We start from the raw sequence: 24,649 nt of genomic DNA, 5'->3' as shown, positions 1-24,649 counted from the left end.
AGTCTTGTAGGTTTCAGGCTTCACTCGTTAAAAGTGTAATCATATTCATCATATTTCTGTAAACCGTAAAAAAAGTTAAGAAAAAGACCACATTATTTTATATACATTCTAAAGAAAATTTATGTAAGAAAAAATATGCGTTTATTGTCACGAGTTATCCAAAAGGTTGTACTCTATTCTTTCATTCGATTAATGGAATAATACAAAAAATTAATGTATTTACAATTTCTTTGCATCTAAATATCTTTAGGCAGAAATTGCGAATAAATGTAGAAGAAGTTCTAAAAATTAAAGAATTGAGGGGTCTCTAAGACGAAGATTCGTACCATCCATTTGACTGCCATTTCTTTTTGTTGGCAAAAACAGAAGGCTTTTTTACCAAATAGAATAATATATCAGGGCCGGATCTAGGATGCGGCTAGAGGGGTTAAGCGCCTCGGGGGGTGACAAACAAGCTTCAATTGTAATTTTTTTGGGTATTTACAGCATTGATGATGCGGCAGGGGGCATCAAAGTCTACATTTGACCCCCCCCCCCGAGAAAGATCTAACTCCGTCTCTGTAATATAAACATTGTGGCAGACATGTATAATGGGGTATCTTTGAGCCATATGCTCGTTTTCCATTTGTCACTGTCATTTTCACTTGACTTGGCAAACTTGGCTCCAACTCTACCCCCCAGGATCTTGACGAAATCACGCCACTGCATGCCAGCCTTCCAAGTAGATATAATAACCCTTGAATACTGAATATTTCCTGATAAAATAACATTTTTCAAACCCTTTCAGCTATACTGAATGTGTAGCTTTCAACTTTACTGAATAAAATGGCTATCTCAATATTTTGATAAGACAACTTTTTGGGGGAAAGGACGTAAAATGGGGGCTAGCTCCCCTCCAATACTTTGGGTCACTTAAAATGTACAATAGAACTTTCAATTTTTGTCTGAATAAGCCCTTTCCCGATATTGCAGATGAATTGGTTCGATATCATCAACCCTGGAAAACAAAACAAACACACATACGTGATTTTATTCTGGCAAAAAATACAAATGTCCACATTTTTACAGATAGGTGTTTGAAATCCCTACAGTATGGTTCTCTAATAAGCTAAATCTGATTACGTGATTCACATTGAGATTTTTGTTTTTACTTTTAGGGGGTGTTCCTTTCTTTGTTGGAAAAGGAGGCAAATTTTCTCAGACTTGTAGCGTTTGATGGGTAACACTAAACTTAATGGATCTTATACATTTGGAATCAGCCTAATAAGCCATTTTTTATGCATATATCTGTTGATATCAAACGCATTTTGTAGTGGTTCGTTTACTATTCAGCCACGTCACTCCTTACTTAAAGCTTTTTACCACGAACTTTTTAACTCTAGAGAAAACTATTTTTATGTCAAACTCGTTTATTTGTATATTTTAATTCACCAGAAGTTGAATCAAGTTAACAAGTATGTCTAGCAAAATTCACAGAGAATCAGAATCCCAATTTCGGAGGCACAGGCCCGAGTAAGGCACACTTTTTGGAGGGGGAGGGGTCAAGAGGACTTCGAATTTTTTTTTGGATGATCCTCACAGAAGGGTGAACGCTAAGTTGTTTTTTTTCTATGCTCATAATCCGGCAGTCTTCGTCACATATTATATATTAATTCACCAGAAATTGTGTACTTTGAAGTCTAAGCTGTATACAACATAGAAGTTCATGAGAGACTGGCAAGGGTTGTTCTAGAAATTTACGGTAAAATTAAGGCATTCTAAATAATTTAATTTATTTCGATATAAAACAAATTTCTTCTTTGATTAAAGACAAATTGGCATTTCACACTTTGTTTTACTGGTATCTTTGGGCATTAAATTGCCCCCTTTGAGGCATCTCTCTCCCTAACTACATACAAAACAATGAGAGAACCCCATTTTAGGACTTTAAGTGCCTTTTTAAGTTTTGTAATTTGTTCAATGCATATAGATAGTATTTGTTATTGGGAAATATACGTATATTTTTTGCAGTGAAGTTTCCTGCCGGGAGAAAGAATTGTCTGGAGAATTTCCAGTAGGGAAAATTTTTTTGGAATAATTTTCTTTCAGCGAGGATGTATCTTCCATGACGGGGTACTTTCCGAGAGGGAGATTTTCCAAGGGCAATTCTCTGCTAGGGGGTATTTTCTGCTCGAGATACTTTCCAAGGGGGTATTTTTGCGAGGGGTACATTCCCGGAGGATATTTTCTGTCGGGGATGCTGTTTTTCGGGAAGGGGGCAGGGTAAACGCCTAGAACCAACGGCTTTCCTAAAATTTGTATTTGCATATCTGTTAAAAATGTTCCATTTTTCTGTATTTTCGTTGGGAAAATAAAACAAAATTAACAGAAATATTGACAAAACAGAAAAGTTGTCTCTTAGATTTTGAATTATATATTTTAGCCCCTCCTAGGTTTCATTTACAATAATAATAGATTCTAGAGGTTCATTGCAATGAATATACTTATGGATCTAGTGCTCTTTTAAATTAATCAATTTCATAAAATCGAAGTTTTTTTAAAATAATATCCATCAGAGGAGCATGTTTCGCCCTTTTTTTCTATTATAAAAATGTCTTATTATGCATTAGCATTAGCTAGGATGAATAAAGGGGCCGCTGCTCTCTGTGGCTTTAAAAGAGAGGGGGGGGGGTCTGACGGCTCCCCTAGATTCAAAAATATGTAGTTGTATATTTGTGAATAATTCTCCTTTACTTTGTATTTTCGTTTGGAAAACAAAACAAAATTGACAGGGATATTGACAAAAAAAGTTTTCCCCCTACATTTTGAATTATATATTTTAACCGACCCCTCCCCCTCCTAATTCTCATTTACAATAAGGATAAAATTGAATAGCTGTAGTGCCAAGTTAGTTTTTATTTTATATACCAGGGGATGTCGACTAAGCCTCAACATGATAAAGAATACAATTCTGAAATCGAAATCTAAATTTTGACAAATTAATTTGTTCACCATACAATACAGTAGTAAAACTTTAAAAATTCTTTTTTGTTTGTAATAAAGATTTTTATAAATAATTAATATGGCTAATAATGTAATTTTAATTCTTTATGTAAACAAATATATTTTTGTAGTTTAGAATTGCAGAAACACAGCCTTTATAGACACTAGTTGCCCGGAGTTTCAAAAGACATCTCTAGACTAAACGTTAACATCCGGCGGTCCCACAGCCAATCAGTGGGGAAAGATCTTAGCTCTGTTCCGGGAGTGAAAACAGAAATTTCTGTTGTGACCACCGAAGGTAGTTTTACCATTCGTAAGTGCGATATAGCACTGAAAAGAACACTTCTGGTCCCACAACTTAATTGGAAAAGCTTTGAAGTACAAAACAGGTACTATTGTAATAGTTAGGTTCCAGAACCCTTAACTGGAGGTTTACAAAAACCCCTCCCAGCCCCTATGTAAGTTTCCTAAATCGTCTGCTCATCACTTAGCTACTGAAACATTGGCACGCTACCACACCATCGTAGTAATGTCTCAGTCGAAGGCTATTGCTTGCATTGAATGGGTTTTTTAAAAATTCTACCATCTATTAGATTTCACAGATTTCAATGTTAACTAGTTTCTCGGGAGAATTTGCAATGAGCTCTTTGTCATGGCTGAAGCATTAGCTACGACGTAGTAAAGAGCAAACCACAGCCCATATTAACTATGGGTAATAGTAACTTTAAAAAAGCTAGTTTGGAAACCCTTGAGCGAAGGAGGTCGTCGTTGTGCCTTCTGTTTTCGAAAAATGCAATAACGAACCCTCGGACGGCAAGTATTTTCCCCAAACGTCACTCACCATCCAGATTACGACAGCCTCGAGCTGTTTCTGAGCCTATCCCAGTTTTGTCCCCCATTCGCTGCGTTATTTCCAGATATGAAAAAACCTTTGTCCCCTTCATCACAGAAAAAATAAATAAAATAGCCAACTAGTTTCTCCCCCTTTTTTTTCATGTGAGGTACTTTAGGTCGTTGCACTAATTTGCTTGCCCCCCGCTGTTTTGGTTTAGTTTCCCTTTTAATTCAGAAGTGTTTTTCGTGTGTTTTATGCTTCGTTCTTTTTTTTGTGAGTTTTTGGACTTTTTTTTAGTGTCCCTTTTAATTTGTAGATATATATATTTATTTCTTGTTCTTATCTGTATTATTAGATTTTTTTTTTGTCCCCTTCCCTTTTTTTTCTGACTTGTATTTGTTCAAGCTTAGTTTGACCGATTTTTTTTGTTTGACTCATAATTTGATTATTCATTATTATTAGTCTTTTTTGCTTTGTTTGCTTTGTTAGTAGACTCCGAAGTCCGAATTCGGCTCTTAGAGGGCTTGTGATAGTGATCTTTTTGAAATAAATGTCTTATCTTATCTATCTTATCTAACTAAAAGTTAAAATCGTTAAAACGGTCTTTTTTTTCTTCTTCCAGATCTAGCGGGTTACTAGAACATCATAGAGAGATGCTTAAGAGCTTATTCACAAGCCATTCCTCTTATGTACGTGGTTTATACGAATTCCACGGACCCCCTCCTGGGTATGGTGATACACCTGGAACCTCAGATAACTAAAAATTTCTAAAGCCAGTTTCAGTTTTAAAAATAAGAGGCCGCTATCTAGATGTTTAAGGTTATTTAAAAGATAGAAAAAGGTGTGGTCTCTTTTTACTATTTCTGGCGTTATATCCTTTTCGACCTTACAAGGTTAGTGAAGGGTTTTTTAAAGGCATTTTGGAGAATAATATTGACAGGCCTAAGTCACAATTAAGAATAGGCCTAACTGGACAGCCTTATCCAGTGGGGGGAGAGGCACATTGTCCCTCCCAACTTTATTGGCATTTGGTAAACTTTTTGTCAAAGGAAAAAGTTTTTTTTTTTTTTTGTCAAAGTCATGTAAAATTCCTGGTTTTGGCAGGAATCTTTTTTTTATATATTTTATACTTAATATATTATTTACTATTCATTATTTATTATATTTTATTGTATATCTTTTATTATATTTTTTATGTTCGGCTGTGTGATGTGCGTTTGTGCTGTTGCACTGGTGATTTCTTTTTTTTACTATTGTTTCAAAATTGACATCTCTATTACGCGTTAGACCATAATATTGAGCGTGTTCTGAATAATACACAAGTACCAAAATGGCAAACATTACAAGGCGTTGTAAACGGTTCGAAAGGTGCAGGTAAATATTTCAGCGCCCTAGAGCAATTAAATTATCTATACTCCTACCCTTTATAACGTAAGTGGACTATCTTTTATGGATTATGGCAAACAGGCACCCCAACAGAGGCTGCGGGAAAAATTTATTCCCTAATTACGCCGTTGGGTTCGTCCTCAGCGCCAAGAAAACGGAAATGGTAAATTAAGACTAAAATATTCCAACTTAAACTAAAACCAAGAGAGTATTCACAGACAAGATCAAATTTTAAAAAGGAACGAAAAAGAATGGAAAAAAATATATTACAATGGGGATTTCAATTGGCTAAGTCATCAGTTTTTTTTTATTTAGCATTGTCTTTTTTGGCTGTCATATGATCGTAAAGGATAAAAAAAAAAAGCAATTCATTTTCCCTTCTCTGGGAAACTTATCATAAATCAAATTGACTATATTTATCAGAGCGCCTGTTAATTGCGGAATGTAAGAGCTGTATTTTTTAATTTAGAAACCTTGCCTAACTTTTAGAACCAATCTAATGTTCTTTGAATAAAATTGGCATTCTCAATTTTAACATGGTGGGGGTTAGGCCAAATATGCTGCGGCTACAGAGATTAAAAAGATTATGGCTCTAAATTTTTACTCGGATCATTACCCTCTAGTGCAGTGGTTCCCAACCTTTTTCGGTCCGCGTACCCCTAGTCAAGGCCCAAAAAGTTTGCGTACCCCTTTCATGAGAATCGTTGTTTTACTTTTTTCTTAACTAAAATCAGATTTTCAAAAACACGAGATTTATTGTCCAATATGACGGTGCTTAAATGTACGTACAAAATCAATGAGAAACTTGAGGCTGCTTTTTTGCTAAAATATTATCAAATCTTGGCTCGATGTCACTAACGGCAATTATAAGGTCATTTTGTACACTCAGTCTGTTTCTGTGTTTGGTTTTGATCAATGACATTGCCGAAAATGACACTTCACAAAGGTAAGTGGATCCGAATGGTAACAAAGCAGACATGGCGATTTCACTTAGTTCCTTGTATTCTCCTTTCACCTCCAGCCAAAACTGGGAAACAGTTACATTTTGGAATTTCAGTTCTAAGGCGCGATCACTGGCAAGTTCGATCAGATTCTCTGTAAGCTTGTCACTAAGACCGGAGCTTGAGGTCACGTCTTCAACAAATGGATTTTGGATCCAATTCTGCGTTCTATCTTGGTTCATAATCGATGAGAAATATGACACAAGTTCATCTCGCAACTTTGTCAGATGCTCCCGAATACAATCACAGATTGAGGTTATCAATTTCACTATCGTCCGCAAACTTGTCAAGGGTCGGGAAGACACTAACGCTGTTTCTTTGAACCTTTTTAAGCCAGAACTCCAATTTCTTGATGAAAGCACACATCTTCGAATTCAGGGAGAGTTCGTCCGTCCGGAAACCTTGCATTGACAGATTCAAGTCATTCAGTTTGTCGAAAATATCCGCAAGATAGGCCAGCCTGCAGACCCAGTCCTGGTTTTCAAAAAGTGAACTGAATGCAGATTTTTGCTCCAGAAGAAACATATGAACTTCTTGTCGAAGCTCGAAAAGTCTGTTTAAAATCTTCCCACGAGACAACCAGCGAACTTCTGTGTGCAGAAGTAAATGTTGATGTTCTGAACCCATCTCTTGGCACAGCAACTTGAACATTCTTGAGTTCAGTGGTCGGGCTTTGATGAAGTTGATCACTTTTACAGCCTCGTTGAGGGTCTCGTGCAGATGTGCGTTCATCCTTTTCGATGCAAGAGCTTGCCTGTGAATGATGCAGTGCAACCACTTCACCTTTGGATTTTTCTTCCTTATCCAGGCCATGAGCCCATTATTCTTCCCTGTTAGGGCGGCAGCTCCATCACTGCAAACTGATAGACACCAGTCCCACAAGATGCCCCCTTCTGCGAAGAATTTGTCAATCACCTTGAATAGTTCTTCTCCTGTTGTTCTTGACTGTAGGTTTTGACAAAACAGAATATTTTCTCTTATGTCAGAACAATCTTGATATCGAACAAAGACGATCACCTGGGCTTCACCTGACACATCCGTGCTTTCGTCAAGCTGTAACGCAAACATCTTCGTCAACTTTATTTGCTCAATAACCTGCATGACAATATCGCTTGCAATGTCTTCTATCCTTCTTGAAATGGTATTGTTCGACACAGGTATAGACTGAAGGGCAGTAGCAGCTTTCGTGTCAAACATTATTTCACTGACTTTCACTAGTGCTGGTAATATCAGACATTCGGCGATGATGTGCGGTTTTTTCTGTTTCGCAACTAAATATGAAACAGCATACGAAGCCCGGAGAGCCTTTGAAGAAACTGATGCCACTTTTGCAATTTCCAAACAGTTACTAGCGAATGCGTCTTGTTTACGCTTGAAAAACTCTATGGGCTTACCGACATGAGAAGGGTGCACAGTACTGAGATGCCGGTTCATATGCGCAGGTTTCATGGAACTGTTGGCCAAGACTTGACCACAAAGAACGCACTGTGCATTCACTGGATCAGACTTTGTCGCACTAAATCCGAGCCCTAGGTATTCTGACAAATATCGACGCACTTTGACCGATGATTCGTCATATTTCTTCTTCTTAGGTGCAGGTTCAGAGTTTTGGGTACCATCATTCGGCTTCTTGTTATTCCTGATCAGGAATCTATCCATCTTTGTTTGCAACCACAATTCACGAACTTCGTGTTTCAACAGATGACAAGATACTGAACCCGCTGAGTTTAAATCGAGACCTTACGGCTATGGAGACAAATTAGCGGGTTACTGAAAGCGAAAGTTTTGAAAATGAGTCTGAAATTACGTACAATGGGTTATGTTTATCTGATTTTGAGGGAAATGTTGGAACTGAGTCAGAAACAAGTTTTAAAGATGTAGACTAAATTAATTTTGGGACCTTCGCGTACCCCCTGCGAGGGTTTCGCGTACCCCCTTGGGTACGCGTACCACCGGTTGGGAACCACTGCTCTAGTGTATCATGTTAAAGGACCATTTCTGTTAGTTATTGACACATATGACCCAGCAGAGCGCATTCGCGCTCTTGGGGACTTTCTTAGGTGACTACACATTGGAAATTCCTAAACACCACATTTTTTAAGCGATTCTTCGTGGAATGAATTGGCGCAATGTCGCTGGAGGATTTTCTCATTTTTTTTTGCCAGTGGTACCTTATATCAGATTTCTGGCAGCACTGGTATAACCTATATAAATTTTGCCACATGACAAATTTATATGAACGCCACTATTTAGAGATTTTTTATTACTTTTTTTTTAATTTTAACTATTTTTTGCAAAATATTCGTCTTGTTGTATTCCGAACAATTTTTCAATACATGGGGAACCCAAAGGAAACACAGTTTTTTCGTGTAGGCTTCCATCAAAAAGTTCGTGGTACCGAACTGTAAATAGGGAGTCACTTGGCCTAATAGTAGCCAAAAAAAGGAATTTTCACAACAATTGGTACGTCAAAAGAATTCGCTTTTTATGTTGATTCCAGATATTTTAAAATCATTGATTTTAAAGTCAATCATCAAAAGCTGCGAGCCTGAGAAAATTTGTCTGATTTTCGAAAAAAGGGGGAAATATACCCAACGAAAGTTACCATTGGCGGATCCAGGGGGGCCCGGAAAACCCCAAAATTTTTCTGGTGCCCTTTATCCCTTTTTTCACTCTTTTTTAGAATAAATTTGTCAATTTTGTCAATTATTGGTACCTTTGTCACAATGAGCTCCCCAAAGATTATGCTTTAGATCCGCCCCTGAAAATTGCACCATCGGATTCAGAATATCAAAAAACACCATTGTAGAGGTCCTATCTACAAATATGCGGAATTTCGTATTTTTTGCGAGAAGAAATAAACACGGATACGTGCTTTTTTTCCAGGGGCAATCTTGTCGTACTAATAGTGCTAAGAGGTTTGAAAAGGGCATTTTTTAAGGGACCAAAAAGATTGGAGTGCAACTAGCCTCCATTCTTGGTCCCCTTTCCCCCAAAGACATCCGATCAAAATTTTGAGATGTTCATTTGACTCAAAATAGTTTAAAGGTCCAACAACTATGCCTTTGGGGATGACAAACACCCCCCATTGTACCTGAAGAAAGGGGTGTATTACGGAATTTGCTCATTGTTCACATAGAGACAAGTATTATTTATTGGGATATATTCAGAATTCCTTCGCTTGGGGAATTTTCCGCGAGGGGGTGGGTTCCACGGGGATAACTTTTCTGTGGGAAGGGAAGTTTTTAGGCAAACTTTGCACGTCAGGGGGACGGGGATTTCTTGTTATGATCTGAAAACTGGTAAGAAATTAAATAAAACAAACAAGTTTTTTCAACTGAAAGTAAGGAGCAACATAAAACCTAAAACAAACATGAATTATTTTGTATATGGGGGGGGGGGGATAAACCCATCCTCAACGCTCGCTCTTTACGCTAAAGTCTGATTTTTTGTCACAATTTTTTAAGCAAGACTGGTCGAACAGAAGTCATTGCATTTGAATGAGAAGTATTTAAAAAAAAATTAAGACTTTAACTTAAAGAGCGAGGTTTGAGGAAGGGGTAGCCCCCCTCCTATGCAGAATAATTTATCTTCTTTCCAAATTTTAATGTGGGTCTTTACTTTCAGTTGAAAAACGTATCTTTTTTATGTTAGTTAAATCTAGGAGCAAAATGTTTTCTATTTATGGTTATAAGTTTATTGACAAACAAACTCTGCTATGTCAACACTGCATAGTATCTTAATTTTTGACTTGGCAGCCAGGCAGGCTAAACAGGCAAGACTGTGTCATAGTCAGAATCGGTAAATAAAATAAAATATGGCTTTATTCCCGTCCACTGTCTAATTCTAATTCTGTCCCCTGTCTATCTCTGTCCCCGTCCTCTATATTAAACGACAATAATTTATCCCTTTGGTGCTGTAGAAACATCTATATAAAAAAAACTTTAAGGAACAAAAGAAACTGAACTTTTTGGTAGTTACAGCAGGCAGGGGGGGGAGGCTATCATTGAGCATCAACCGGCTTTCAATCACCTTAAACTAATCATTTTGAAAATGAAAATATACTTTATTGACAAGAAAGTCATTATCCTATAGAAAGAGCAAATGTTTAAAACGACCAGTAAAAGGTGACAGATCACCTGGTAATCCGAAAATTTTTTATAATGCTTTGTATTGTTATTGGGTTGCACTACTGCTAACATTCATTGCAGTTCAATGATCAAATATTAGAAAAAGAGGCAAGTTGGAAACAGCGAAGGCAGAAAAGTTTTAAATTAACAATTAACTAACCAAGCTTATGGAAATTGTGTAGAAAAGAAAATGAAAATGTTTTATTTCTATCGAGGCTCTATCAAGCATAAGCTAGCATTCAAACGGCCCCATTTGTTGGATTTTTGACAAATAATCCGATTTAATAACAATCGGATTATTAAATAAAATTATCGTAATAAATCGTAATAAAATTATAACAAATTCATCAAGGACTCCTTTTCAGTCAACGGCATCCAACAACCCACGAGACACGAGCACCACCAAGAAATTCCCCAAGGGTGGACGGTGAATCCTTTATTTTTACCAAGATTCGAATGGTTATATTTTATTTTCATTGTTTTACCGACGGATCATTGCCCCCTTCCCTCCTATTGATATTCGCGCCACGAGTTTCTCTATTCAAATTAGAAAAAGAAAATAATTAAAAAAAACCCTCTTCCCTCCTATTGATATCTGTACCATGAGTTTCTCTATTCAATTTAGAAAAAAAATTAATTAGGGAATGTTTTTCTACACTTCACAGTGTAACTATCGGAAAATATTTCGTGAGTATTTACGCCCTATAGTAAATATGTTCCTATTTGTTTTACCTATATTTCCCCACTGTGTTGTACAATCCTCCAAATTTCATTTCAACTGTTCTGTTTATTCAGCTACTGAAAGCATAGTCACAATATTTGGCAACCAAAAGACATTTGGCAACATTGGCATTTGGCAACCTTCGCATAAAAGACATTTGTGGCAATATCCATAAGTCATGAAAACAGTACCAACTAATAAAGGTACAAAACCTATAATTAAAGAAGGCATCTTTTAAGAATTTGGGTGAAAAATATGCGGCTTTAGTCTATGAACAGCTGCCGAAAGAAAACTATCATCATATACCTGAGGGATATTTCCATTTTAAGTAGTTTAAAGAAATTGCTTAGGTCTTTATTAAAAGAGCTTCCTGTCTTAATGAAACAAAAGAAATCAATAATATAAAACGTTTCAGTAATAAACCATTTATTAATTAACTAGATGCATTTATAACATTTCTACTATAAGTTAAACTTGTGCAAGTTTATATAGAAGACATTTTGTGTAAAATATTTGTATAAGGTTATAAAATTTAATTCATATATAAAACTGTATAAATTAAATATACAGAGCAACGAAAGTAAAAATGATAAAATTAAGATTTAAATGAAAATTATACACAATTTTTCATTTCAAATATTTCAACAAGTTTAGTCCATAGGCCTACTATATTTATACTATACAAAGAAAAGAAGGGCGGCTCTTGTCTACGAGACAAGGAGACAACTTGACTCAGTCAAGCAACATTAAAACTTAAAACAAACAGAAGTTATCACGTATATGACAGAGGTTGCCCCCTCCTCAGCATCACTTCTGACGCTGAAGTTCGTCAACACCTTAAAAAAATTTTTTATTGTTTTAATTAAACGACCCTGGTGTTTCACGAGTCGTTCTTTAAAAAATGGGGCAAAATTGAAACTTTAGCGTGAAGAGCGAGGTGTTGAGGAGAGGGCAGCCCCTCCTATACTAATAACTTCTGTTTGTTTTAAGTTTTAGTGTTGCTCCATACTTTCAGTTAAGAAAACTTCTTTTTGTTTAATTTCTGATCGTTTTTTAAATAATGCCATGATATCTGGCTCCGCCTCTGGAAAATTCCCCTCCCGAGAAAACATACTCTGAAAAATAAAATCCTGGTGACAATTTCCCCTGAAAAGCTCACTTCCTGGGAGCTTTCGTGCCAAGCTGAAAATTTGTCCTCCTCTCCCCACCCGAAAAATGTATGCATGATTCCCAATGGCAATTAAGCTACTATACGCAAACAATGGGAAAGTTTTATAACTTAAAGACCTTTCCCCAGGGGCTGTGGAGGTCATACTATTTTCAAAGACACAGTTATTTGACCCTTCAACTGCGCTGAACAAATGAGACATCTCAAAATTTCGATCGAACGATTTTGGGAAAAAAAGGGGCGATGGAGGGGGCCTAGTTGCCCTCCGATTTTTGGTCACTTAAAATGGGCATTAGAACTTTTCATTTCCGTTATAACGAGCCCTCTCCCTAATTTTTAGGTCCACTGGGTCGATACGATCACCCCAAGAGAAAAAAACAAATAAAGACGCATCCATGATCTTTCTTCTGGAAAAAAAAAATGCGAAATTCCGTATTTTTGCATATAGCAGCTTAAAACCTATACATACAGTAGGGTTCGCTAGTACGCTGAATATGATGGTAAGATTTTCGTAATCTTTGATGGGTAACATTAAACTTGATGAAACTTTTGTATTTGAAATCAGCATAAAAATATGATTCTTTTGATAAATCTATTGGTTTCAAAATTTTTTTTTCTAGAGTTTCGGTTACTATTGAGCCTGGTCGCTCCTTACTTACAATTCGTTACCACGAACTGTTTGATACTCGAAATGAAAACTTTTAGGGCCCAATGATATTGAAACAGCCAAGTGTCAAAGAGAGCCTTTTGTTTACCCCATCTATTTTTTTTCTTTACGAGATTAAGAAAAAAACAGAAAAATGGTGTCAAAACTAAAACCGAGAAAGTCTTGGCCTAAATACTAGAGTTAAATTCTAATATTTACTTTAATGAAAAAATTGTATTTAATATGAAGGTTTTATTTTAATTTATTGTGTTGTGAGAGATGTACCAGGTTTGACCCCCCCCCCCGAAAATTTTTCCTGACTCAACCTCTCCCCACCCGTCCCCTAACCCTGAAAAAAAAATTATGGATAGGATCTTGGCTGTAAGTCGACAATACGGACGACGCCTTATTTTCAACAACTTAAAAGATCAGAAAATCTTTTATGTGATTTTACCATGCTACAATAGATGTCGTTGGTTACTAGTTACTGAGCTGAACTAGAGTTCCCTCTCTCGTTAGCTTATCATGCTTTTTGGACAAAGCTTTAGAACTGCACTGAATTTTCTTTTTTTTATGAATTTTGGACGGTCGAAATATATCTTACCTTGTGTTTCTTTGCCATGTGTATGTGTACTACTACTACTACTATCACTACTAACAATTCACTGGAGCACCAAGCCACCTAAGGCCAACCCAGCTGCGTACGCTCCTCCTCCATCCAAATCTGTTTAAAGCATTGTTCTGTAAGCCCCTCCCTAAAAGCACCAGTTAACCTTAAATCCTTCCTTACGACATCCACCAACCCGACTTGGGGATGACCTGCTTTTTTGTCTGACCCTAGACAGCTGACTGAAAAGGATGATATTTGGTGATCTGCCATATGAAGATTGGGCCCTTGCTATTTTAACCTTTCTCCCATTTTTAACCACGTTTCAAAACCATACTTGAATATTGTTACATATTAGCTCCCAACATCTTAATTTGTAGATTTAATTTATAGATTTCTCTTTCAATTCGTCCAAACTCGTTTATACCGCAAAAGAAACTAGGCTATTTTTAACTTTTAACATATTCACTGTATCCAGTATCTTCACTTTTAATAATAATACTAACTAGGTAAGTGAAGCTATCCACTGATCGATCTTACTGTTACCCAGCATCACCTCTCCACCTTCAATTATCCACAGTCTAAGCAACTTGGTCTTTTTCAAGTGATTTTCAAGCCTACTCTTGCGCCAAAACCTAAAAAAAATCATTCATTTTCCTAACATTTTCAACTAAGAAGCTCAAACTCATATCTTTGCCATAATTTAGGTCTAGGACAGGCACACTTTATCATTTGATTCCCTGCTCTCCCATTATATTTGCCTTGTTTCTTAGGACAAAGTGCATCAAAATAATCCATGTACGCACCTACTTAACTCTTGATTCAAAACAAAACCGCTACTAATCTCATTTCCCACCTCAACATGTCTGAGTTACTACTTTGTAGTATTGATTTTATAAAAAAAAATTATTATCACAATAGGGAGCATTGTACAATCGACGAGCACCCTCCATTTTTATTGATTAATCAAAGATGACATTTGTTTTCATTTAGACCAACTTTTACATACAATTTGTCACATAACCTACCTGTATATTAGTAAAACCAGAGAAAAAAAATACTATGTGTGTGTACCTCAATCCCCATTCAATTCAACTCTCATTTAACCCAACCCCGTTTGAGTTGACACTGATTCAAAGTAGCCCATTATATTTGCCTTGTTCCTTAGGACAAAGTACATCAAATAATCCCCGTAAATGGGGATAGAACGCAACTACTTAACTCCTGATTCATAACGAAACTGCTACTAATCTCATTTCCCACCTCAACATGTCTGAGTTACTACTTTGTAATATTAATTTTATGATTTTTTTTTTTTATTTTCACAATAGGGACCATTGCACAATTGACGAGTACCATCCATTTTTATTGATTAATCAAATATGGTATTTCTTTTCATTTATACTCGTCAATTGTGCAATGGTCCCTATTGTGAAATAAAAAAATAAAAAAGAATCATTTCCCTGCCAATTTCGTACAGGCCCATTGGCCCATCACAAAGTCTTCTCCCTCTGGAGGCAAAATAGACTTGTGTAAAATTTAGGACGGTTCTGGAGGAAGGCCTGCAAAAGAAAAATGGGCCAGTCCTGACCACACCAATTCCTTGTGCCAAAATATGTTGTAGAATGTATTTCAGTCATTTCAGACCGAGGAATCATTAGTTTAGCTGTTAGAATGCCATACTTCAGACTCCCCGAATGTATCAACGAAGATAAAGCTTTGACGTGGTAAATCACAGGGATTTTGTGTCATATTTGCATTTAGACTCCAGGCTTCTCCCTCCTCACAGACCCGTTTCTTGGTCTCCCTTCACTTGGAGAATCGCTTGTTGATTCTCTTTTCCCTTCACACAGAGAATTGTCTCTTGGATCGTGTTCTCCTCCCAGACTGAGTATTGTGTCTAGAAATCAATGGAGTCCCCAAATGAAAGGATTTGCCCCTATAAGATCTCAAAACTCCTCATTTTAGAGGAATCCCCTAAACTGGAATGGAAATACAGTTCCTAGACGAGGGAGGAATGAGGGCCCTAAGAGATTTGGGAGTCAAGAGCGCCTAGGACTTGGCACACTATTGCACCAAGAGTGCCTTCGAGCAGCCCTTACCCGCTGAAAAGTAGCTTCCCTGGATGTAATCTGCAAAAGATAACAACAAACATCTAGCCAGCCACTTGTCAACTGAAGGACTGTAGGCAACTAGGCGACTAACAACACTAATCACGTCTACTTCCCTATAAACATAGCTTATTTAGACACCCCTGGAAGTTGTGCCATATTTCACAATTATTTGTCCCTTTTTACTATTTGCCCATAAGTTCACAATTTGTTTTATATTTTTGAAAAGATTGGATTTTTGTTCATAAACGACTTCAATTATCTCGCATTTTCCAGGGTTATTTGTCTGACAACCCTAATATCTTGATAAGTAAGATAGTATCTAAATAATATTAATATCTAGATAAATAATCTTGAAATATTAAAACATACAACAATTGTGTAGACTAGTCTGCCTTTCGGCATTCAAAAATTTGTTAAGACTCATCAAGTGCCCCTCCCCACGGTAATCTTTAGTAAAAGGCGAAAGATTAACTCGATATGAGGAGAGGCCAGAGCTATGAAAATTGCTAAGGTTCACTTGGGTATATAAAAATAAATCCTAGTAAATCCTCGTGATTTTTTTTAACAAGGTTCGAAAGCAATAAGAAATTCAATGTTCAATCAAGTAAATACGGGCCGAAAAATCATATGATGCGAAAACATATTCAATGAACAGCAATTCATGGGCAACTTTAATGACATGCTACTAAAACTACATCCACAGAAAATAACATAAATATTCAGTAATCAGGCCCAAAAATAATTGTAATGTAGCTGAATGGTCGATCAATTGCTGTAGCCAAAGGCCCCCCTATTAAAATATTCCAAGAAGCTTAGCGGTAGTGAAGGAATTCTTAGTCTGATATGTTGCCAATACAATAGACTTGATGAAATGTGTGGTGACCAAGGGCATTTCACTTTTTAAGACTAGCCTTTGTGACTTAATTCAAATTTCAGCAATTGGATTCGATTCCTAGTTCAATTTAAAAATCAGTATTTGATAATTACGGAGTATTTTCAAAAACAAAATGCATCAGGAATTCAATCAGTTTAGGCAATTTAATTTAATTATGGCGACTGGTCATTGATACCCCATCATTTGCTTTAATACAAGACTAAGATAAACAAAAGGTGTTTATTTAAGAGATGTTCTAAATTACTTGGTTTAAACATTATCAATTTGCATTACTTTTCCTTTCAGTTCACAAAATTACAACATAGTACGGGCTCAAAGGAAGAAACCTATTCAATGTGTGAACAGGGGTCCGCGCGAACGCAGTCCCCCACTACCAAAAATTACGCTGTTGAGTTACCCCCATTTGGGGTAATCACAGGGGTCAGCCAATCCGAAGTGCAATGGAAAGGCCTCACCCTGGGAGCGCCTCCTTCATGATCAAGGCAGCTCCCCAGCCAGGTAAGTATGAATTGTTCAAAACTAACATTTTACTAATGTCTTTCGACATAAATCCGGTTGCTTTGAATGCCACTCAGAAACTCTAATTTATTAAACTGATGCAGCTTTACAAAACTTTTTTCACAACAGTGAATCAAGTCTCTGAATTGTTTTTGAAAATAGGAATGCCCCATTTCATTTTCATATGCAAGCCTCTAGATTGTTTCAATGCAAGTTTACCTTTTTGAGAAAAGAAAATCAGGGGTTTCTCACTCTCTTATCAATTTGACTGAAAAGTTGAAACTCTAATTTCTGAGAACCCAGTGACCGTTCTACTGACTTTGCCAATTATTTTCTCTCTAACAATCATACACGGGGGGGCTTTAGTCATTACTACTATCAACAACTCACCGTAGAACCAAGCCGCCTGAGGCCAAAAACAATCGCTTCAGCCATTTTATCGAATATTGGCTCAATTTAAATTTCAACAGTTTATAATTACGAACTATTTTCGATAAAGATGCATGGGGACTTGGATCCAGCTTGGGCACTTTAAATTAATTATGGCGTCCGCCCATTGGCTTTTTCACCATTAATTGTTATAAATTTTATACAGTGTTTCTTCTTTTTTTCATATGAAAAAAAAATGATTTTCAATGTATTCAAGGACTAAGTAACTAACGGCAGGGCCCCTCTTCACATTGAATAACGTATTGTACCCACCATTGGTTAGGGTTCATGGACTTTGGTTTCCCCTCGAAAGGGGTGCGCCGATCCCGGAGGTACTGCAATACCGGGCCAACGCGTGAAGGGAGCGGAGCAAGCCCCGACATCCCTCCGGTTTCCAAAAATCAGTTTAATATTCTGGGCCCCATGTAGGGGCCGTATCAGATATTAAGCTGATAAGAACAGATACTACACTTTGATCTTAGCCAAAAGGCCGAGAAGCGATAGTTTAACAAGGATTGTCAAAACAATTATAAGAATACGAGTAACAAAGTTTGTCACAAAATTTATTTCGGTTCCAATTCTCAAAAAACATTCAATTAACTTATCACTTTGTTTTTAGATTTTTGTAAACAGTACGAAACATTTCCCATAATATCAAAGTTTATCTTTAAATTTTAATGGTAAACGGTAAATTTTCCAATCAAGACTTGGACAAAATTGTCACTCAAAAAGCCAAAATAAGAAAAGATAACATCTTAAATCAGAGATAATATCCTCTTGGCCCTTTAGCTGACAATGATCGGAACCAGCATTGATGAATAACGTTAATTCACGGCAATTAAAGGGGTGGGGGACAGAGAAGAGTTTTTTTCGAAATCCAGAGAGAACAATTCTCTTGTTTTTTTTTTTTTTTTTACTTTCTTTTGCAAAAATACCCCAAAAAACACCCTGATTTGCAATAAAAATTGTCAATCCAGCAGTCGACACCACTGGTATTGATCAAAATCGCCAATTCATGGAAACTAGGCGACAAGGCTGGACCCAATGAGCTAATCCCCGATATTTTTGTCCGACTCGTTAAAACGTAGCGCAATGCATTTAAACAAGTTTCCGATGTTTTTTTTTTTTTTTTTTTTTTTTTTTTTTTTTTTTTTTTTTTTTTTTTTTTTTGTATTCCTTGCTCAAAATAGATTTGTAAACACACAGCCCAAGGGGAAGGGGAGAGGGGGTAAAATCCAGTATTCTCCAGATTCCAGGCAGGGGAATCTCGTTGTTTTTTCAATTTCTTTAACAAAAATACAAAGAAAAAAAACAAGCCCCTTTTCAATGATAATACCACGAAGAGATTTTGTTGAGTCTAAGAGGAGGAATGCAGGAAAAACATCTTGTAGAGAAAATTTCCTTCCCTGAATTAAAACAACTGGTTTTCCATATATACTACATGGTAACAATGTAAGTTTTATTAAGAGATTATTAAATTTGCTTCAAATATGGAAACAAAAGCTGAATTTTCAATCACCTAAGAAAGATACACAGACACGAAACAGTGAGACTTTATCAAATAAATGATTGCTTACTTTTTTGTATAAGTATTTGTCCTTTTCATTTATCATTTACTTGAGTAATTCTATAATTCCATCTTCTTACTAACCATGAAGCCCAGAAGACTCTCTTGAAGAATAGATGGCCTTCAAGTAGAACTCCAGTTTTATAGGAGAATTTGATCAAAGCTTATTAAACAACTCTAAGGTTTGAAACCATAGAAAAGTAGGGTCGTAATTTGTTATGGAGCTGTAAGGTGCAACTGCCCCTCCCAAACCTTGTTTTTCCCCTCCCCCAAACCTCATTCCCCTACCCCCTTCTGAAATTTAGTTTCGTCCAAAATTGAGTCTAAACTAATATAAACCTATAAATTTAAGGATCTACAGAAACACATCTCTTTTTTTTCTTTTTTTTTAAAGTAAATTTACAGCTTTTTTAGAGTACTAAATAGTGCCTCTGTGGTACCAAATGGCTTCTTTTTAGTTTTTACTGCTATTTTCACTTTATTTTGGACAAAGGGTTCCATCTTTGCTCCTCCATCCCCTTCAAGTTTGGATTTTGACGAAATTACGTCACTGTAGAAAAGGAAAAGAAATGAAAAAAAAAAAGTCCTATAAGATGAAGTCGAGCTAGAAGGACTTAGTAGAAAGAGTTAATTTTGTTCACATTTCTTGAGCAATGCTTTGCCTTTTTACTTTTTAGCCTAAATAAATTACGTGGCTATGCTCTAAGGATAATAAATCCAGGAAATAGTTACTTTTTAAAACGAAACAAAAGAGGACTAAATGTAGCTGGGACTTGAATCGCTTTTACGCCATCTAAGGGCTTAACAAATAAATACAAGAATCATTTCCCTGCCAATTTCGTACAGGCCCATTGGCCCATCACAAAGTCTTCTCCCTCTGGAGGCAAAATAGACTTGTGTAAAATTTAGGACGGTTCTGGAGGAAGGCCTGCAAAAGAAAAATGGGCCAGTCCTGACCACACCAATTCCTTGTGCCAAAATATGTTGTAGAATGTATTTCAGTCATTTCAGACCGAGGAATCATTAGTTTAGCTGTTAGAATGCCATACTTCAGACTCCCCGAATGTATCAACGAAGATAAAGCTTTGACGTGGTAAATCACAGGGATTTTGTGTTATATTTGCATTTAGACTCCAGGCTTCTCCCTCCTCACAGACCCGTTTCTTGGTCTCCCTTCACTTGGAGAATCGCTTGTTGATTCTCTTTTCCCTTCACACAGAGAATTGTCTCTTGGATCGTGTTCTCCTCCCAGACTGAGTATTGTGTCTAGAAATCAATGGAGTCCCCAAATGAAAGGATTTGCCCCTATAAGATCTCAAAACTCCTCATTTTAGAGGAATCCCCTAAACTGGAATGGAAATACAGTTCCTAGACGAGGGAGGAATGAGGGCCCTAAGAGATTTGGGAGTCAAGAGCGCCTAGGACTTGGCACACTATTGCACCAAGAGTGCCTTCGAGCAGCCCTTACCCGCTGAAAAGTAGCTTCCCTGGATGTAATCTGCAAAAGATAACAACAAACATCTAGCCAGCCACTTGTCAACTGAAGGACTGTAGGCAACTAGGCGACTAACAACACTAATCACGTCTACTTCCCTATAAACATAGCTTATTTAGACACCCCTGGAAGTTGTGCCATATTTCACAATTATTTGTCCCTTTTTACTATTTGCCCATAAGTTCACAATTTGTTTTATATTTTTGAAAAGATTGGATTTTTGTTCATAAACGACTTCAATTATCTCGCATTTTCCAGGGTTATTTGTCTGACAACCCTAATATCTTGATAAGTAAGATAGTATCTAAATAATATTAATATCTAGATAAATAATCTTGAAATATTAAAACATACAACAATTGTGTAGACTAGTCTGCCTTTCGGCATTCAAAAATTTGTTAAGACTCATCAAGTGCCCCTCCCCACGGTAATCTTTAGTAAAAGGCGAAAGATTAACTCGATATGAGGAGAGGCCAGAGCTATGAAAATTGCTAAGGTTCACTTGGGTATATAAAAATAAATCCTAGTAAATCCTCGTGATTTTTTTTAACAAGGTTCGAAAGCAATAAGAAATTCAATGTTCAATCAAGTAAATACGGGCCGAAAAATCATATGATGCGAAAACATATTCAATGAACAGCAATTCATGGGCAACTTTAATGACATGCTACTAAAACTACATCCACAGAAAATAACATAAATATTCAGTAATCAGGCCCAAAAATAATTGTAATGTAGCTGAATGGTCGATCAATTGCTGTAGCCAAAGGCCCCCCTATTAAAATATTCCAAGAAGCTTAGCGGTAGTGAAGGAATTCTTAGTCTGATATGTTGCCAATACAATAGACTTGATGAAATGTGTGGTGACCAAGGGCATTTCACTTTTTAAGACTAGCCTTTGTGACTTAATTCAAATTTCAGCAATTGGATTCGATTCCTAGTTCAATTTAAAAATCAGTATTTGATAATTACGGAGTATTTTCAAAAACAAAATGCATCAGGAATTCAATCAGTTTAGGCAATTTAATTTAATTATGGCGACTGGTCATTGATACCCCATCATTTGCTTTAATACAAGACTAAGATAAACAAAAGGTGTTTATTTAAGAGATGTTCTAAATTACTTGGTTTAAACATTATCAATTTGCATTACTTTTCCTTTCAGTTCACAAAATTACAACATAGTACGGGCTCAAAGGAAGAAACCTATTCAATGTGTGAACAGGGGTCCGCGCGAACGCAGTCCCCCACTACCAAAAATTACGCTGTTGAGTTACCCCCATTTGGGGTAATCACAGGGGTCAGCCAATCCGAAGTGCAATGGAAAGGCCTCACCCTGGGAGCGCCTCCTTCATGATCAAGGCAGCTCCCCAGCCAGGTAAGTATGAATTGTTCAAAACTAACATTTTACTAATGTCTTTCGACATAAATCCGGTTGCTTTGAATGCCACTCAGAAACTCTAATTTATTAAACTGATGCAGCTTTACAAAACTTTTTTCACAACAGTGAATCAAGTCTCTGAATTGTTTTTGAAAATAGGAATGCCCCATTTCATTTTCATATGCAAGCCTCTAGATTGTTTCAATGCAAGTTTACCTTTTTGAGAAAAGAAAATCAGGGGTTTCTCACTCTCTTATCAATTTGACTGAAAAGTTGAAACTCTAATTTCTGAGAACCCAGTGACCGTTCTACTGACTTTGCCAATTATTTTCTCTCTAACAATCATACACGGGGGGGGGGGGGCTTTAGTCATTACTACTATCAACAACTCACCGTAGAACCAAGCCGCCTGAGGCCAAAAACAATCGCTTCAGCCATTTTATCGAATATTGGCTCAATTTAAATTTCAACAGTTTATAATTACGAACTATTTTCGATAAAGATGCATGGGGACTTGGATCCAGCTTGGGCACTTTAAATTAATTATGGCGTCCGCCCATTGGCTTTTTCACCATTAATTGTTATAAATTTTATACAGTGTTTCTTCTTTTTTTCATATGAAAAAAAAATGATTTTCAATGTATTCAAGGACTAAGTAACTAACGGCAGGGCCCCTCTTCACATTGAATAACGTATTGTACCCACCATTGGTTAGGGTTCATGGACTTTGGTTTCCCCTCGAAAGGGGTGCGCCGATCCCGGAGGTACTGCAATACCGGGCCAACGCGTGAAGGGAGCGGAGCAAGCCCCGACATCCCTCCGGTTTCCAAAAATCAGTTTAATATTCTGGGCCCCATGTAGGGGCCGTATCAGATATTAAGCTGATAAGAACAGATACTACACTTTGATCTTAGCCAAAAGGCCGAGAAGCGATAGTTTAACAAGGATTGTCAAAACAATTATAAGAATACGAGTAACAAAGTTTGTCACAAAATTTATTTCGGTTCCAATTCTCAAAAAACATTCAATTAACTTATCACTTTGTTTTTAGATTTTTGTAAACAGTACGAAACATTTCCCATAATATCAAAGTTTATCTTTAAATTTTAATGGTAAACGGTAAATTTTCCAATCAAGACTTGGACAAAATTGTCACTCAAAAAGCCAAAATAAGAAAAGATAACATCTTAAATCAGAGATAATATCCTCTTGGCCCTTTAGCTGACAATGATCGGAACCAGCATTGATGAATAACGTTAATTCACGGCAATTAAAGGGGTGGGGGACAGAGAAGAGTTTTTTTCGAAATCCAGAGAGAACAATTCTCTTGTTTTTTTTTTTTTTTTTACTTTCTTTTGCAAAAATACCCCAAAAAACACCCTGATTTGCAATAAAAATTGTCAATCCAGCAGTCGACACCACTGGTATTGATCAAAATCGCCAATTCATGGAAACTAGGCGACAAGGCTGGACCCAATGAGCTAATCCCCGATATTTTTGTCCGACTCGTTAAAACGTAGCGCAATGCATTTAAACAAGTTTCCGATGTTTTTTTTTTTTTTTTTTTTTTTTTTTTTTTTTTTTTTTTTTTTTTTTTTTTTTGTATTCCTTGCTCAAAATAGATTTGTAAACACACAGCCCAAGGGGAAGGGGAGAGGGGGTAAAATCCAGTATTCTCCAGATTCCAGGCAGGGGAATCTCGTTGTTTTTTCAATTTCTTTAACAAAAATACAAAGAAAAAAAACAAGCCCCTTTTCAATGATAATACCACGAAGAGATTTTGTTGAGTCTAAGAGGAGGAATGCAGGAAAAACATCTTGTAGAGAAAATTTCCTTCCCTGAATTAAAACAACTGGTTTTCCATATATACTACATGGTAACAATGTAAGTTTTATTAAGAGATTATTAAATTTGCTTCAAATATGGAAACAAAAGCTGAATTTTCAATCACCTAAGAAAGATACACAGACACGAAACAGTGAGACTTTATCAAATAAATGATTGCTTACTTTTTTGTATAAGTATTTGTCCTTTTCATTTATCATTTACTTGAGTAATTCTATAATTCCATCTTCTTACTAACCATGAAGCCCAGAAGACTCTCTTGAAGAATAGATGGCCTTCAAGTAGAACTCCAGTTTTATAGGAGAATTTGATCAAAGCTTATTAAACAACTCTAAGGTTTGAAACCATAGAAAAGTAGGGTCGTAATTTGTTATGGAGCTGTAAGGTGCAACTGCCCCTCCCAAACCTTGTTTTTCCCCTCCCCCAAACCTCATTCCCCTACCCCCTTCTGAAATTTAGTTTCGTCCAAAATTGAGTCTAAACTAATATAAACCTATAAATTTAAGGATCTACAGAAACACATCTCTTTTTTTTCTTTTTTTTTAAAGTAAATTTACAGCTTTTTTAGAGTACTAAATAGTGCCTCTGTGGTACCAAATGGCTTCTTTTTAGTTTTTACTGCTATTTTCACTTTATTTTGGACAAAGGGTTCCATCTTTGCTCCTCCATCCCCTTCAAGTTTGGATTTTGACGAAATTACGTCACTGTAGAAAAGGAAAAGAAATGAAAAAAAAAAAGTCCTATAAGATGAAGTCGAGCTAGAAGGACTTAGTAGAAAGAGTTAATTTTGTTCACATTTCTTGAGCAATGCTTTGCCTTTTTACTTTTTAGCCTAAATAAATTACGTGGCTATGCTCTAAGGATAATAAATCCAGGAAATAGTTACTTTTTAAAACGAAACAAAAGAGGACTAAATGTAGCTGGGACTTGAATCGCTTTTACGCCATCT

At 36.5% G+C, this 24,649-nt stretch overlaps 1 protein-coding gene and 6 non-coding genes across 7 annotated transcripts in view; 1 reads left to right on the top strand and 6 right to left on the bottom strand.

Moving 5' to 3' along the window:
* Positions 1-15,970: 15,970 nt before the first annotated feature.
* LOC136033846 (U5 spliceosomal RNA) lies at positions 15,971-16,086 on the bottom strand. The gene has a single exon (XR_010619036.1). It is a non-coding gene; the product is annotated as a U5 spliceosomal RNA (small nuclear RNA).
* Positions 16,087-16,827: 741 nt separating this feature from the next.
* LOC136033755 (U1 spliceosomal RNA) lies at positions 16,828-16,991 on the bottom strand. Its single transcript, XR_010619009.1, has one exon. It is a non-coding gene; the product is annotated as a U1 spliceosomal RNA (small nuclear RNA).
* Positions 16,992-17,722: 731 nt separating this feature from the next.
* LOC136033783 (U2 spliceosomal RNA) lies at positions 17,723-17,914 on the bottom strand. Its single transcript, XR_010619017.1, has one exon. It is a non-coding gene; the product is annotated as a U2 spliceosomal RNA (small nuclear RNA).
* A 2,925-nt stretch (positions 17,915-20,839) lies between these two features.
* LOC136033841 (U5 spliceosomal RNA) lies at positions 20,840-20,955 on the bottom strand. The gene has a single exon (XR_010619033.1). It is a non-coding gene; the product is annotated as a U5 spliceosomal RNA (small nuclear RNA).
* A 741-nt stretch (positions 20,956-21,696) lies between these two features.
* On the bottom strand, positions 21,697-21,860 carry LOC136033747 (U1 spliceosomal RNA). The gene has a single exon (XR_010619008.1). It is a non-coding gene; the product is annotated as a U1 spliceosomal RNA (small nuclear RNA).
* The window catches only part of LOC136031552 (trithorax group protein osa-like), a 110,348-nt gene continuing 107,493 nt past the window's right edge, over positions 21,795-24,649 (top strand). The window contains exon 1 of the mRNA XM_065711598.1: positions 21,795-21,852. Coding sequence (XP_065567670.1) covers positions 21,795-21,852 — 58 coding nt within the window. The remainder of the gene's footprint in view (positions 21,853-24,649) is intronic.
* On the bottom strand, positions 22,598-22,789 carry LOC136033778 (U2 spliceosomal RNA). The gene has a single exon (XR_010619016.1). It is a non-coding gene; the product is annotated as a U2 spliceosomal RNA (small nuclear RNA).

This window comes from Artemia franciscana, chromosome 1, assembly GCF_032884065.1.
Source record: "Artemia franciscana chromosome 1, ASM3288406v1, whole genome shotgun sequence".
Taxonomy (NCBI): Eukaryota; Metazoa; Arthropoda; class Branchiopoda; order Anostraca; family Artemiidae; genus Artemia; species Artemia franciscana.
This window is presented reverse-complemented; position numbering and strand designations above follow the sequence as displayed.